Source organism: Episyrphus balteatus, chromosome 2 (assembly GCF_945859705.1).
Source record: "Episyrphus balteatus chromosome 2, idEpiBalt1.1, whole genome shotgun sequence".
Taxonomy (NCBI): domain Eukaryota; kingdom Metazoa; phylum Arthropoda; class Insecta; order Diptera; family Syrphidae; genus Episyrphus; species Episyrphus balteatus.
The window spans coordinates 7,514,734-7,530,642 of NC_079135.1; the positions used below are offsets into that span (position 1 = coordinate 7,514,734).

The 15,909-nt window shown below is 34.3% G+C and overlaps 2 protein-coding genes across 3 annotated transcripts; both read right to left on the reverse strand.

The window, feature by feature from the left end:
* Nucleotides 1-432: 432 nt before the first annotated feature.
* Nucleotides 433-5,566, reverse strand: LOC129912774 (threonine--tRNA ligase 1, cytoplasmic). Of its 2 annotated transcripts, none has more exons than XM_055991187.1 (2): nt 5,469-5,566; nt 433-2,663 (listed from the first exon to the last, which is right to left on the reverse strand). In XM_055991187.1, exon 2 carries the CDS (start codon nt 2,652-2,654, stop codon nt 564-566), a length of 2,091 nt encoding a protein of 696 aa, XP_055847162.1. In that variant the 5' UTR covers nt 2,655-2,663; nt 5,469-5,566; the 3' UTR covers nt 433-563. The 2 variants fall into 2 exon arrangements, with proteins under 2 accessions (XP_055847162.1, XP_055847161.1); XM_055991186.1 differs by lacking the exon at nt 5,469-5,566 and adding an exon at nt 5,024-5,193.
* A 1,627-nt stretch (nt 5,567-7,193) lies between these two features.
* LOC129912769 (cohesin subunit SA-1) lies at nt 7,194-13,847 on the reverse strand. Its single transcript, XM_055991173.1, has 12 exons — nt 13,565-13,847; nt 13,182-13,503; nt 12,947-13,120; nt 12,678-12,882; nt 10,227-10,321; nt 10,043-10,173; nt 9,676-9,978; nt 8,785-9,620; nt 8,206-8,724; nt 8,019-8,149; nt 7,410-7,956; nt 7,194-7,344 (listed from the first exon to the last, which is right to left on the reverse strand). Exons 1-12 carry the CDS (start codon nt 13,630-13,632, stop codon nt 7,286-7,288), a joined length of 3,390 nt encoding a protein of 1,129 aa, XP_055847148.1. The 5' UTR covers nt 13,633-13,847; the 3' UTR covers nt 7,194-7,285.
* Between the last annotated feature and the right edge of the window lie 2,062 nt (nt 13,848-15,909).

Here is a 15,909-nt window from a genome sequence, read left to right on the forward strand (position 1 = left end):
AGGGGTAAAGTTTATTTAAAAGCGAAATTGCAGTAAATAAACTTCTTTATTTCTCCTCTAGTGATTTCATAAAAGAAATATAATTAAATCGTTATAAGAAAATTATTATGTAAGTTTTTCTTCAAACAATGCAAAAAGTGACTTAGTCCACTTTCATAATCATGGGCACAATTATGTTATTTTTGATTTATAAAACAATCAATCAACTGCGATTATTTACCAAAAAAAAAAAGAAGCAAAACTCACGTGCATTATTTTTCTTCTTTTTTCAATTAACAAACATTTCCTTCTTATCTATCGGCGGACGTTCTTTGCAATCAAACCACACCTCACCTCATTATTAGTTATATGACAAATTCCATTTCCGGCAATTTAATTTCTTTCATCAGAATTTACGTCTTCAACTGAAATTAGAAAAATATATAAACAACATTTTCCAATGTATTTAGCCACCACTGACCAAAATGAAGCTTGACAATAATTTATTAAGAATATTATTTTTCATATATCATAAATAATATGTATGTGTAACAATGTTTTTTTTATTTTTGTGACCAATTTTTTTAAAAACTATCCTCATTGAGAATGAATTCATCTCTCATCTTATTCAATTTAACCATCAAATCAGCAATAGAGCACTCTCCATGAACTTTATTATCCCGAGTACGTACATTTGCTGTTCCCGACGAACGTTCCTTCTCTCCCACAACCAAAATAAAATTAAATTGAGCCAACTGAGCATTACGAATCTTCTTATTCATTGTATCACCAGCATCTAAATCAGCTTCAGCCATAAATCCAGCATCATGTAATTGATCTTTAACCGATTGAGCATATTCATCAAATTGTGGACCAACTGGAACAACCATTACTTGTCTAGGTGACAACCAGAATGGCCATTTACCAGCATAATTCTCTGTAAGAATAGCAATCATTCTTTCAACTGAACCCAGAATAGCTCGATGAATAATAACTGGACGTTTCTTTTCACCCGATTCAGAGACATAATTCAAATTAAATCGAATTGGCAGTTGGAAATCCAATTGAATTGTTGCACACTGATGTGCCCTCTTCAAAGCATCATGAATAGTAATGTCAATCTTTGGTCCATAGAATGCTCCATCGCCAGGATTCTCTTTCCATGGCAAACCAAATTCATCCAAAGACTCTGCCAAAGCCTTTTCAGCTTCATTCCATTGTTCCAATTCTCCCAAATACTTCTCTGGCCGTGTGGACAGAACCAAATTGAATGAGAATCCAAAAATGGTATAAATGCTACGAAGGAAATCTAGAGCTCCCTTCATTTCACTCTTAATCTGCTCTGGAGCACAGAAAATATGCGCATCGTCCTGTTGGAAACGACGTACACGAGTCAATCCCGTCAGAGCTCCAGACAACTCATTACGATGCAATACGCCAAAGTCTGCCATTCTCAGAGGCAACTCCCTCCACGAGCGATTTCTGGTATCAAAAATCAAACAATGTCCAGGACAATTCATCGGCTTCAATGCGAAAGTTTCCTTCTCTGATTCGAAAGAGAACATATTCTCAGCATAATGCTGCCAATGGCCAGAAACCTGCCACAATTTTGAATTGTAAATATTTGGAGAGATCACCTCTTGAAAGCCTCGCTTTCTGTACTCTTTTTTGATAAGGTTCATCAGAGTATTGTAGATATGGGCCCCTCGGGGCTGGAAAAAGCACGACCCAGGCGAGAGTTCGTGGAAAAAGAACAATTCCTGTTCACGACCAATTTTCCTATGATCTCGCTTAGCTGCTTCCTCTTGAAGCTTCTCCCATTCTTTGAGTTGTTTTGTGTCGGGGAATGAAATACCATAAACTCGTTGCAATGTCTCTGCATCGGCTTTACCCTCCCAATAAGTGGACGAGTTCTTTGTAATCTTCAATGCCTTTACCTTGCCCGTGTGACGAACATGTGGACCGCGACACAAGTCAATCAATGGCCCGCATTTGTATACTGTCGTAGTTTCTGTATCAACTTTTTCATTCAAAATTCTCACCTTAAACTCATTGTACTTGAACATCTCCAACAAATCGGATTTTTTCATCTCCAAACGTTCGAAAGGTTGCTTCTCCTTGGCAATCTGCTTGACTATGTTCTCCATCACAGGATAATCGTTGGTGGAGATGCCATCGCCTTCAATGAACATGTCATAGTAGAAGCCATCGGCGATTGGTGGCCCATAACACAAATGTCCACCATACACCCGTTCCATGGCTTCTCCGACCATGTGAGCTGAACTATGCCAGAATACCGCCTGGGCTTCTGGATCATCAAACTTAAGCAATTGCAATGTACAATCGCCTTCCAAAACACGATCTAGATCCCAAAGGACACCATTTACTTTGGCAATCACAGTGTTATCGGCCAAACCTTGAGAGATTCCCTTGGCTACTTCGTAGGGTGAAGTTTCCCAAGCTTTGGCGTCGACTTCTTTGCCATCGGGAAGGGTTACTTTAATTGGAATTCTAGGTTTGGCAGCAAGTTCATCGGCGTATTCTTTCTTGCATTTTTCCCAGAATACATTTCTCTCTTCGATGTATGCCGGCCATGGATTTAGCTCCTTGACTTTTTTGGCAGAGGCATCACCACCACTATTGGCTGCAGCGTTCTTTTGTTTCTCTTTTTTCATTTTGGATGCCTAAAATAAGTTAAAAGGTTTTAAGTTTTTATTTAGTTTTTAAATTCATGTATTTTTTATAATGTATTATGTATTTACAGCAACTTCATTATGCTTCCAAAAATATTATAATTAATAAATATAGTAAATGGTATTTTATGTTAGAATATAAAACAGTATTAAATGCCACTTCAAATTTTAACAATATTATCAAAATATAATTTGGCTGGGGTGACCCTTATTTTTTCAATTTCAAGTACAAATTTAAATAATTACAAGAGAATAATTCAAAAAATAACAATTTAATATTATTAGCCAAGTGCCAGAGTATTATGTTATCAAAAAAAATTGAATAGATACAACTCATTTCCAAAAAATCACCAGAACTTAAAGAAAACCCAGTTTATGAAAACAGAATTCCCTCCAATTCACCGAAATCAAAATCAAACAACCAACTCTTTAAATGTTTCGTAAAAAGATTTGGTAATATAAGAGTGAGTTTAGCAAAATAGGAAGTTTATTAATTAATCTAGACGAAAGAACTGTGTAAAAATTACGAAATATAGTTGTTCGGAAGTTTGGAAATGTTACAAGATATTGCAAGTTGCTTCGCAGGTTATGGATGTCTAATACTCTGAAGTTCAGATTTTCTGAGCGCATAAGGAAAGTTTTAAGGATCTTGACGAATTGGAAGAATTTTCAACCTCATAAATAATAGGAAAATATACTGCAGTCGTCGTTTCTTGCTTATTATTCTAATCACATATTTTTCAAGTGTTAAAATTGGTTTGACTTTGTTAAAATGCGTTCCGCCCCAACACGCTTTTCCATATTGTAATTTGGAGTGGAAAATTCCATAATAAATTTTAATAAGAAGGTCAGATGAGCAAACTTTTTGGAGAAAGAAGAAGTGCCAAAGTGTTGAACGAAAATACTTTTTTAAATTCTCAGTTTTATTACTAAGTCATTTTTTAATGGATATTGAAAAACATCCATTTTCTCAATTAGGAAACATTTATCACTACAAATTAAGTCCTCAAAGTAAGTGAGCGAACAATGGCAACATAGAAGTTTAAATTTGCTGCACTCTGGCTCATGGAAAAAAATTTCCGGTTCAATGAAAATCTGAGAAGGCGAATTTATGTTCAGCCAACCATGACCTAAAAGATTCAAATTCCAATTACCTTCAGCAACAAGATCAAGGGGACTATGAGCACCATAGGCACAACCAACATCATCCGAAAAAACGGTAATTTTCGACTTAAATGGGAAACTAAATAACGAGTTTATGTAAGTTAAGAACAATATTGGACCAAGCACTGGCACTCCTATATTTAGAAATTTTAAGTCACTTTTAGTATTATTAATTTTAACTCGTAGTGCTCTATTTTCGAGGTAGGATCTAAACCAATCAAGCTCCTTATACCAACATTTTCCAGTTAAGATAACATAATTTCATGATTTACCATGTCAAAAGCTTTAGTGATATCGACAAACAAACCAGCTGTAAACTTTTTACTACCTAAGTTAATAAAAATATCGGAGCAAAATTTCAGAAGAGCGTCTTCCGTAGATTTCCCTTTCTGAAATCCAAATTGAAGGGAGCTAATAAAAAGTTGTTTCGATTTAAGAAATGTATAAGTCTTTCTTTAATAGTTTTCAAAAATTTTACTTATTGAAGATAGAATTGAAATTGGTCTATAATTGCTTACTTCTTTCGTTGATTCTTTTTTTTTTAATAGGAACAATATGGGCAATCTTCAAAGCATCAACTAAGAACAACGCTACTTCTTTAAGTATATTATTTGAATACAATCAGCTCCACAGTTCTTTGAATTTTTCAGAGAACCAATACTTTTTAAAAATTCAAATGCAGTTATTTTTGCATACAAAAATGTGTTTTGGTTTAAGGGATCTACACGAATAAAAATCAAACTGCAAGAGGCACAAGAGGAACGAAAAGAAGACTTCAAGGTTGTATTTAGAGCCCTGATATTTCAATCGTCAGTTAGACTATCAGAAGAATAAATGTCAATATAAAAAAACTTTTATTCCTAGAAATAGGCTTTAACTGAGGTTTATTTGACTATTGAAAAATTGGCCCAGAGACTTTTTTTGTTAACCAAAAAACAGGTTATGAGTACACAATAGAGACAACTACGCAGAATGAATGAAATATGAAGTGATTCAAGTGCTGGGAGGGGGTTTCTATTGGTTATTTCAAAGAGGTAATATGGATACAGTCATGCAAAAAAAGGTTTGTATGATGAAATCTTAAGGTAAAACCAAACAAGCCAAAAAAGAAAAATATAAGTAAATAAAGAAAAGGGTGAAGCACACGTGTTTTCGATTTTTTTTCTTCAGAAACGTTTCACACCGACCAGAGTTGCATATGATTGAGAAGACGAACTCCACTGGTTAAAGAATCTTTGTCGATTATGATGAAGCACCACGACTGGTTCGAGTTTAGCTAGACGAATTACTTGAACTAAAATACTCATAACTACATGATATGATTTTAATGCACTACTTTTAAAAAAGTTATAAAACACAAATAGTGCAGAATTTTGTTTCTTCTTCTGAGAAACTTTTTATATGACGTCGGCGAAAAAAATGTTAATGGAATGAAACGGATGATTGTTGGGGATGAGCAATCAATACTTTGTACTGCAGTAGGTTATAGTAGGGAAAAAAGTTAAGTAAAGATAAAGCAAATGAATGAATGAGTTGATGCACTTTTTATTTGTTAGTAAATAAAGAAAATTGTTAATTTTTATTTGTTTTCATACAATATTAAAATAAATAAATAAGAAACTTTGAACGAACCTCGTTTTCGTATGCGGTTTTGCTTTAAGTTCAGACAAGAATGTTTTGGGGATTGGAACGAAATGGTTTTATTTCGTAGACGCCAAATTTGCTTACGTTCTCAAATTTTACTAGGAGCACGAAAAAATGCACTACAAACTGTCAGTTGCGGTCAGATGTTTCGGGCACTTTCATTTTATTCGTTGAATGCATTCATTCAGTTCAGGTGCGGAATATTTTATCGAAGTATGAATTTTTAGTTGGAGGTGTGCACGCACAACTAGGCTGAAGTTCTTGATTAAATTTTTGACCCGCTAAATTTTGTAGGGAATTTTGTATGGAAGCAAAAATTTAGCTAGATATGTACTAGTCTTAACGGTATAAAGGTCGTATTAATTTTAAACTATTGTATTGGCCGATTTCATAAACATTTAAAAGGCTTTTAAATTTTTAAATGCCGTTTGTTGTATGGAACAAACGTCATTTTAGGACGTAAAAGCCTGATAAATACTTAAAAGGGCTTTAAAAATTTGTCCATATATCTTCTAACTTCTTTGCCGCCGGGTACAAAGGGGTTAAGTCATAAATGAAAGTTTGCCAGAAAATGCGAAGTTGCGCTAATCGATGAATTTTTGAGCATTGATCCTCTTACTTTTATAGAAAAGAGTTGCTCTAAATTTATATTTTTGATAGGTACCAAATAAAAGAGAAAAAAGAGGTTATTCTTATTTCATCGAAAACCGAAAAGTGCATTTTTGTGACTTAACCCCTTTGTACCCGGCGGCAAAGAATTATTTATAAGGAAGGACGAAATTAAACATGTTTGGGACCCTATTATAATTATATTATATTATAATTGTTTTATTTCAACGATACTCTTTCATTTATCGACTGCCATTATTTGCCTATCGTTTGACATTAGAATGCATGTGAGCCTAAAAAAAATAACCAGGGGTTGAATTACGGCATACGTTCGTTAGCGTATGGTTGCTGTGTGTCCCTATCTGTTTTTACTGATTAAATAGAGAGAGCAATAGTCAAAACGGTGGTGATTCGACCCCAGCCCTATTCTGCTATTCGATTCACGTGAATCAAAAGATTTCATTTCTTAATCACGTTAAACAGGCTTTGAAAAATCTGAACTTTCCGAAAGCATAGCGATGTGTCCGTCTATCTTAGAAATGCTAGAGACAAAAAATTTGCTTAAATTTAATTTTAACCCCCATTTAAAGGCTTTTTATTTTAGACTTTCACGTGAATAAGGCTAAATATTAAATATTTTAGTTTGGCCAAACGACTTTCTCGTTTTATATAATCGCTCTTTGTCCTGACTATCGTTTACTTCCCTATCGTTTTATTTTACGTTTTGTATTACGAAGGGAGGGTCTCTCTGAATAATCGACCTTATTGCGAATTCCATTCGTATCCGAAATTTTCTACGATTCCCGAAAAAACAATCACAAAATCCGATCGTAATGGTAATTTGTGTGAAATTTGCCATTACGAACGGATTCCGTAGTTGTTTTTTCGATAATCGTAGCAAATTTCCGATACGAATGGGATCCAAAATCAAAAGTTCATAAAAAGATTTGGATTTTGGAAGGCATTTTTCAGGCGGATAATTATAGCCAAAAATCTACTTAAAAAATATTGAAGTTCATAATCATTTATCTGGCAAAAAATGGAAAGGAAAAAAACATGTTTTTTTTTAATTTAATTGAAACACAGAATTAAAATTTTCTTCCTCGTAGAATATTTATATTCTTATTCAGTTCAATTCAACTAAATTTATAATTAAAATAAAAAAAAAAAAAGAATCAAATCAATATTTGTGTCTCTTAGCCCCTAAAATCTGGATCATTTTGATCATCATCATAATCATCATCGTCGTCATCATCTGGAAAATAAAATAATTTATTATTAACAAAACAACAAAATACAATTTGAATTTCAAAAACTTACCATGACTTATACGACGTTTTCTATGATAAGCTTTCTTTGTCGTCACTGGTGGTGGCTGATCTGTCTCACCATGAAGCAGTGAATTTCTATACAAAACCAATGGTTGCCATTCTTCGGCTTTGCTAGATGGCATTCCAGGCGATATTCGTCTATCGAGGAAATTCAATATAACTTTCTTATCCTGCTTCAGCAATTTATTATTGAATTCATTTAAAATTTCCAAAAACAAAAGACGTGTTGGTGCGGCTGATGGATCTTCAGGAACATCATGAACTGCAAATAAAATACCAGCTCTATGTAGAGCAATAATTGGTTCACGATTTTTAATCGCATCAAAACCAAATGTTAATGCAAATCTCTTTGCCAATTCTTTCAGTTCACTAAAGTCATGGGAGGATTTCGAAATAATTCCATTATCGTATTGTGCTTGAAGATCCTTAAAAACTGCTATTAAACTTAATAAAAGTGTTAACGAAAAGTTAACTTTATTGATTTCTCTTGCTTTGCCAAGAGTGGCTTTGATAATATCGCCATATTCATTATAACACTGTAAAAGTAAAGTGGGTTTGGTAAGAGAATTCGAAAACATAAAAAACCATTTTATCTTACCCTGACATAATGTTTAAACAGTCCAGCTGCACTCTTTGTAGGAATGATATTGTAAACAATCAATTTACAATAAGATGCTAAGAAATTTCTCTTCTTATGCAGTTCTTCAATTCGTGTCTCATCGTGGCATTCTATAAATCAATTCAAAGATAAAATATTTCTTTGTCCAGATAGACAAATAAATTACCTTCTGGTTTAAGAGAAAACACATAATGCTGAACAAAGTTATTTAAAATCAACTGCTCATCTAGGGCAGATCTATACTCCAAAATGCGAATATGTTCATTTTCACTTGTTGACAGCTGATCAGAGAAGATTATGAGAAGATCACAAACCGATTGATAGGCTGATTCTTGAATTTGTTGTGTTGGCCCATCACGAGTCAGTTCACAACATGCATTTATGTATTTATGCAAATTTGTTTTCAACTCGGCACATCCACTCTGGACACTGGAGCTTTCACATTGATTCTCCAAATAATACAAACCCCAAGTCAAGGAGAAATAACAAGCTTCAATACAATAAGCTAATGCTTCATTTGGCAATCCTCGTCCAGGATTCTCTTTCGACTGACTCTCCTCAATGTCTTGATACAAAGAATCGAATAGATTCCATGGATTCAAATTGTGACATGAATACAATATTGAAACAACTTTCAACGAAATGATGATGGTGTAGATTTCATCCTCATTTGGAAGTTCTTCGCCTAAAAGAAGAAAAATAGAAATAAGAACAAAATTACAGAAAATGTAAGTCGACTTTGTACCTGCAATGAGATTACGCCATTCATCAATGGCATCTTTGTACTTATTGACAGAGTGATCTATAATATTCGATCGAGCTACATCACATCGTGTGTATGTGGCACTTCCTTCCGAGCAAAGATATTCCAAAGTCTTTGCACAGGTTTCAAGAACATCTCGATCGGTGTGCTTCGACATGATTTGTCCCATTTTGTCCAGCAATGCTTGCAAATTCGACTCCTGTCTAGAAGTTGTGTAAATATCCAACTCAAAGTACTGTGGGATCGATAGTAAATTTGTCAACTTTTCACTATCAGCTTGATATTTCTCCAACATCGGAGGCAGTGTTAAAATAAAATGCTCAGTTAATTTTATTTTTTCATCCTGAATTGCCTTAACTTCTTTAACATTTAAAGTGATTTTACGATTGCTTGCCCGACCTACAGGCGCTTCCCCAGTGGCCGATTGTTTAACACTACTGACCATGATTTCAATCAAAGTAGATTCTTGTTTATTGTCAAGTTGTTCTTCATTTGGGCCTGGTTCTTCTAGCAGTAAATCGGTCATACACTCCCAGTCTCTGACCATGACATTGTTATCAATGAAAGAGTCGACCAGATAGGCGCCATGTTCGTGTAACTCCGATTCAATAAAGAACTGAACCAAGTCACGGACTAGTGGTGTATTTGGCAGACGGAGCTTTCCTCGTTTGGTCTTAACTTCCTCCATGTCGGGTGTTAAATGAAACAAGCGTACATTTAAGAATTCAGCCGCAGCTTGAGCAACACCGCGATGAGAAGAATATACCAGTTCATAGACAATTTCACAATCTTTGTCGGCCAAAATGTCAGGATGGATTCTTTAACAAAAATCAACTATAAAATTTTTCTTTTTGATAATCTGAATTGACTTACTTTAAAATGCTTATAACAAGTTTAACAGCATGAACAGCAACATCAAATTCTTTGTCTAATGTCATGGCAACTATGCGATCTTTAAATTTGGATGTGAATAGTTCAAGTTTTCCTTTAAGAGCATCTCTCTCGTAGAGGGGCAATAGGGCTTGCAAACATCTTAGACGTACTTCACCAACTTTGTCGTGTAGAGTCCAACCAATGTATTTTAAATATGAATCATCCAAGAAATTTTGGGAGTAATTATCCATCCAAACACCAATTTCTGACATACAAATTGCTCTGATATCTGGCAGAGTATCTCTGTGGAAGTAGAAATGTTTATTTTTTTTAAGTTCTTTTGTACATTTTGTTTAAAATAAATAACCTGTATCGATGGACAAATACTGATTTAAACATATACGTTAGCATATTTTTAATTTCATCCATATTTTCTTCAAGTTCAGCACGTTTCGTCATTAGAGATTCCAAACGATCTGTGGCTCTGCGGTCTCGAGTCTGTGGAAATATTATGTTAAGTTGTTGATTCAGAAAAAAGCTTATTTACTTACTTTAACTCTTTCGGCTTCGTATTGTTTTGCAGCATTTTCAAAATTAGAAGACACCAAGAGAGCAACATCAACTAAAGCGGTCATTAGTTTCATGGCTGAAAGATTGAAAAACAATTTTTGTGTTCAAATAAAAAAGTTGTCTTGTCCGTTCCGTATGAAGCAAGAAGTAATCAGTTATTTCAAACGATAAGTCGTACAGCAAAAATAAATGCATTTCATTTTGTTTTTTTTTTTTTTTGAGTTCTTTAAAGGTTGAGGTTGTTTTCTTAAAGAAATTTTTTCTCAGATTGGGAAGATTCAGTGTAAGGGGAAGTGCCTATTGGAGATGTTACAGCGAAGTTAGAGTGCTTAAGTTGTTGAACAAGCTGAATCGCCTGTATCGATGTCACATATGTGGACATAACATAACATATTTTAAAACATGTTACATGTTGCTCACCCCTCCTCCCTTTTTGTCATGTCAGTTGCCATGAATTGAGATCACCGATGCGGTAAAAGAGAGACCAAACAAAAAATAAGTCGTACATGTCACAATGTCGACAAAAACGTTAAGCAAATTTTTTTACTTTATGGAAGTACTCGATGAAAAATATGACACAGCCCCACCAGGCATAGCACAACCTTCGGGCACTACTGATCCTGGACCGAGCAGAATTGTTCAAGTTAATGCTCGACGGATTTCGGGGACTAGCAAAGTAATTCAGCATATTGGACAAAATCTGATTCGCGATAATAAAAAGAAGCAGAGTGGACATTTTGTGTATCCAAGAAAAGAAATGGTGAAAATCGAGAAACTTTGCCCAAAGAAAAAGTGTAGTTTTATGAAACCTCGGGTGAAAGATTGGTAATTAATACAGGGAGCGACGAAAGCCGATTAACACCATCACTTGCTGTAAAAATTTCGTATGCTACATCAATTGTACGAAGGCCATTATAAAGAAAAAGTCGGAGCATTTATTTCGAATATACAAAATTATTATGTAAAACAACACTAAAAGAGTCCGAAGTTAAAAGAGTATAGTACAAAAAAAAAATCCAAAACACTGTGGGTTTTGTCGACCTAAGCAACAATTGGAATGTCGTTGAAGAAGAGGGTTGGTTAATCACGATGGTCGAGTTTTTTATATTTTTGACAAAAGACCAAGAATTTTTGTTACTTTTGAACGTGATATTAATTTTTGCTTTATTTGTTTATCATGCAAAAATTTGGGCTTCCGAATATAAGCTTAACAGATATTTCTGGCCCGTTTGAACCTTAATTGATTTTTTACTGCCGTTATTATACTTGTGAAAACATTCATCTCTCACTATTATCACCTGTTTACAGATCGAATCAAAACAGGAATTTTTGTTTGGGGTGATAATCTTAATTCTTTGAGGAATAAAATTTCTCATGCCGTAGAAAATAACTTAAGACATTATTATCAGCTGATACATCAACGTTTCCGTCAAGAAAGTATTATTATTATTATTATAATTTATTAACATATAATTAAGCAACTTGAGCTCGTTTTCTTTATATTAGTCAAGAAAGTATAATGACCAATTTAATGTCGTTTTCTATTGACTTCTGAGATTTTTGTGTAAAATTCTGAGATTTTCCACTGCAAATAGAATATGAAATCTAGTTTTGTAATTGTGTGCGAAATCTGTGCGTATAAAAAAAATAAAACAACAACAAATGTTCAGACAAATGTCAAACAGAGGAGTGTGTGTGAAAGTGCGTGTGTTTGTATGCGTGAATCTTGATAAAAATCCAGAATCAGATTCTTGAATCTCAGATTCATTTTTTTGTCATTTTTTTGAATCTCAGGACGCAAATAGATCATGAAATCTGAGATTTTACCACTATTTCCCCTCTTCACCCCCCCTTTCAGCTGTCAGATTCACAATTCTCATTCTGAGATTCGTCAATAGAAAACGACATAAGTCTAAAAAAAAAGTTCAGGTCATCCTAATTAGTTTTTATGTAGGCTATCTCATATTGCCAAACAGTTCGTTTAGGGGGTTTGAAAAAAGTGATCAAAAGAAATAAAAAACGAGTTGGATAAGAAATGATTATAATAATTATAAAATTATTTAATATAAAACAAAAGCAAATAGATATAGATAGAAAATTCCACTTTGGGAATTCTCATTTCGAAAAAAGTATTTTGCTTTAGAAATAGAGTAAAAAATATTCGTTTTAGAATTTTTTACTTTCGGAACGAAATACAGAGTAGGATCCCAAGATTTGGACAAAACACGAATAAGAACGCAACCATCTTCAAAATAGCCGCTCAAAGAAGGAGAAAAACTCAGGAAAAGCAGAGAGAATATCATTAATATGAAAAGTAAAAACAAAACAAAATCGATTACAAAGTAACAGAATTTAAACGCATTGCCTCGTGCTGGAAATCATTCAGAAACATACTTTCTCAAAATTATAATTAATTTATTTATTTCAATTACCTGCTAACGTAGCTGTATGACGAAAAGCACGAACTTGTGAATCTGAAAGCCCAGTGAGTAAAGAAATCACATTATCCATCAAAAACTGATCATAAATAATCGAATACTGGCATTGTTTAACAAGTGTCTGAACGAAATCACAGAAATTCATTTTGAATTTCTTCCATTGTGCTCCTGGCATTATAAGTGGATATTCACCACTTTCCTAAAAATAAACAAAAATATGAGTAAATTCAGACTTTCCTTAAGAAAACCAACAAAATAAAAACCTCATCAAATTCTTCAGTCATTTTACGAATGACAGCAGTATGTTCCATTGGATGTGGCATATCTTCAGCAATCCTACCCTTACATCCACTAGCATTGATAAAAAATTGCATCAAAGCTATAAGAGCCGTGTCACGATTTTGTTTATAATTTTCAATCCAATCATCAACGATGCTCTGTTTCATTAAAAAATAATTAACTTAAAGTTTATTTAGGGATCAATTAATAAAGACTTACAGCAATAGCAGCTTTTGAATGACGAACAATGTAATACAGACTGGATTCATCTGTTGTAACATCACGCTCCTTATCAATGCGTTCTTGTTCCTTGTCTTCGTCTACCTTTCTAACACGTTCAACGCGTTCACGTTTCTCTTTGGGAGGCTTTGGTGGCAAAGCTTGTTTTCGTTTCTTGATGATGGGAGCAAAGAAATCATCTTCATCGTCATCAATAATTGGTGGCTTGTCTCGAACTCCTCCGCGAGCACGTAGACGAGTCATACGTTTTGTAGGACTTTCGCCTTCATGTCCATCGGATACACTTTCGTTGAGAGGCTCCCTTAAGGAATCATAAGAAATAAAACTTGGAACAAATTAAAGTGTTTTTGGGGAATATTTACCTCTCATCTTCATAATCTGGAGGAGGATCATCCATCCTAATTCTTTTGCCGCCTCTTCTTGCTAACATTTTTTGGAATTGAGTTTTTTCTGAGACACTTTTAAGACAGTGAACAATGATTTAAGGGTGGTATTTTATAGTAAATGAAACTTTGAACAACAATATTACACTTAGAACATGTTTAAACAACAAAATAGGATGAGAAATTAATAAATTTATTGAATTTATAAAATTGTTTTTAAACAGCGTCTACTTTCTTTTGGATGAAAAAACGCCATTTGTTTTTCTTTGAAATGACAACTTGTGTAGTGACATTTCAAGTTCAGGTGTGAAATGAAATCATTCAGAGCTATATGCAGATTTGGGATATTTTGTGTTGTAGAAAATATTTGGGAATGAAAAAAGGAGAACGTTACAAGTTAGTACCAGTTGTACAAAACTACAAATGTGGTTCAGCCGTGGTTCAGGAATTTAACAAAATTTAGCAATTTTACACCTTTTTGTTGCACCGGATCGTGAATACCCCTATTGAAAAACTGGCCCTAAAGTTTCTATATACCTACCCTTTAAAGGCTTGGCCACACCGGAGGGTACGCGGTAGCGGTACGGGTAGCGGCAACGATATTTGTATTAAAAAAATTCCACACCCGAACGTTGATGTGTCAGTTTGGAATTTTTTTCATACAAGTACCCATACCGTTACCCGTACCTCTACCGCGTACCCTCCGGTGTGGCCAAGCCTTAAAGGCTTGGCCACACCGGAGGGTACGCGGTAGCGGTACGGGTAGCGGCAACGATATTTGTATTAAAAAAATTCCACACCCGAACGTTGATGTGTCAGTTTGGAATTTTTTCCATACAAATACCCGTACCGTTACCTGTACCTCTACCGCATACCCTCCGGTGTGGCCAAGCCTTTGGGCTCTACCCGTACCGCTACCGCATACCCTCCGGTGTGGCCAAGCCTTTATACCGTTTATAACAGTAGGTGTGTTTTTTATTACCACCGGTCTTAAGGCTTGGCCACACCGGAGGGTATGCGTTATAGCGGTAACGATATTTGTACTAAAAAAATTCCACACCTGAACGTTGATGTGTCAGTTTGGAATTTTTTTCATACAAGTACCCTCACCGCTACCCGTACCGCTACCGCATACCCTCCAGTGTGGCCAAGCCTTTAACTGGATAAAAAAACGCAGTCGGGGCTAAGCAATTTACATGTTAAATGCAACAACACTTTAGCCCCTTGGGCTTAGCTGTTAAGCCCGGAGAATTCTCTGGGCTTAACTTTTTCAACAGATTTAAATCTGTGCTACCAAATAAACTTGTTCGTAAATTGTTTAGAATTTGTTTAAAAACATCAAAACTGATGTTAAGAAGGACAATTATTATTTTAAATATTTATTTAATAGTTAGTTGAACTTTTTTTTTCAAAAACACACAAGAAACCCCAAAAGCGAAAAATATGACAACTTTATATTTTTTTGTGCCAGCTGATTTTGGAACATTTAGTATGCAGTGCTGCCAATTTTTCTCGCTAAGCCCCGAGGCGTTTTTTTTAACCAGTTAAGCCCGGTGGTAATAACAAACACACCTAATGTACTTATAAGGTCTATGAGAAGCTTAAGCGAAGCTTTATCGAAGCTCTACCGAAGCTTTTAGATTTGACAGATAGTTTTTGGAAGAGCTTACATAGCTCTTTAATACAATCCCTATCGAAATTATAGAAACAAAAATAAAAACAAAGAATTTTCTTTTTCAATTGATTTCTATCCTGAATTTTATCTTTTTATCTAAAATCATATAACATTCTATTAGTTTTTAGTATATCACTCCCTCAAAACTATAATGTTTTATGTCAAAGAAAAAATACGCTGCTGATGCGAAACGTCGGTCTCCACCAGGACAACGAAATGCTTGCAAAATCCCAACGGAAAATATTTACAAATTGCAAAACATAAATAATAAAATAGGTATAACTACAAACGGCAACTTTTTGCAAAAAGTCAAAAAGTGAAAATTTTTAAACTTATTTTGAGACAGTTTTTCTAAACACAAAATTAAAAATAATGATACAGAAAGCTTATTTTTTGGTTTAAAAACATTTTTTTGAAGTTTTTTTTCCAAAATAGTGCTAGAAAGAAATAAAAAATTCTTAATAGCCTTTTCACACCAAACCCAAAAACGCGGTTTATGGCAATAAGTTTTCAAAAACCTGAAAAGCGTTCACACCACAAGTTTACAGGTTTTTGTTTGACGTTTAAAATTTTTTGACATCCAATGTCAAGTTTTCGATGGGATTTAATTTTTGTTGTTTAAATCAGCTTGAGCTCACAAAATTGATCA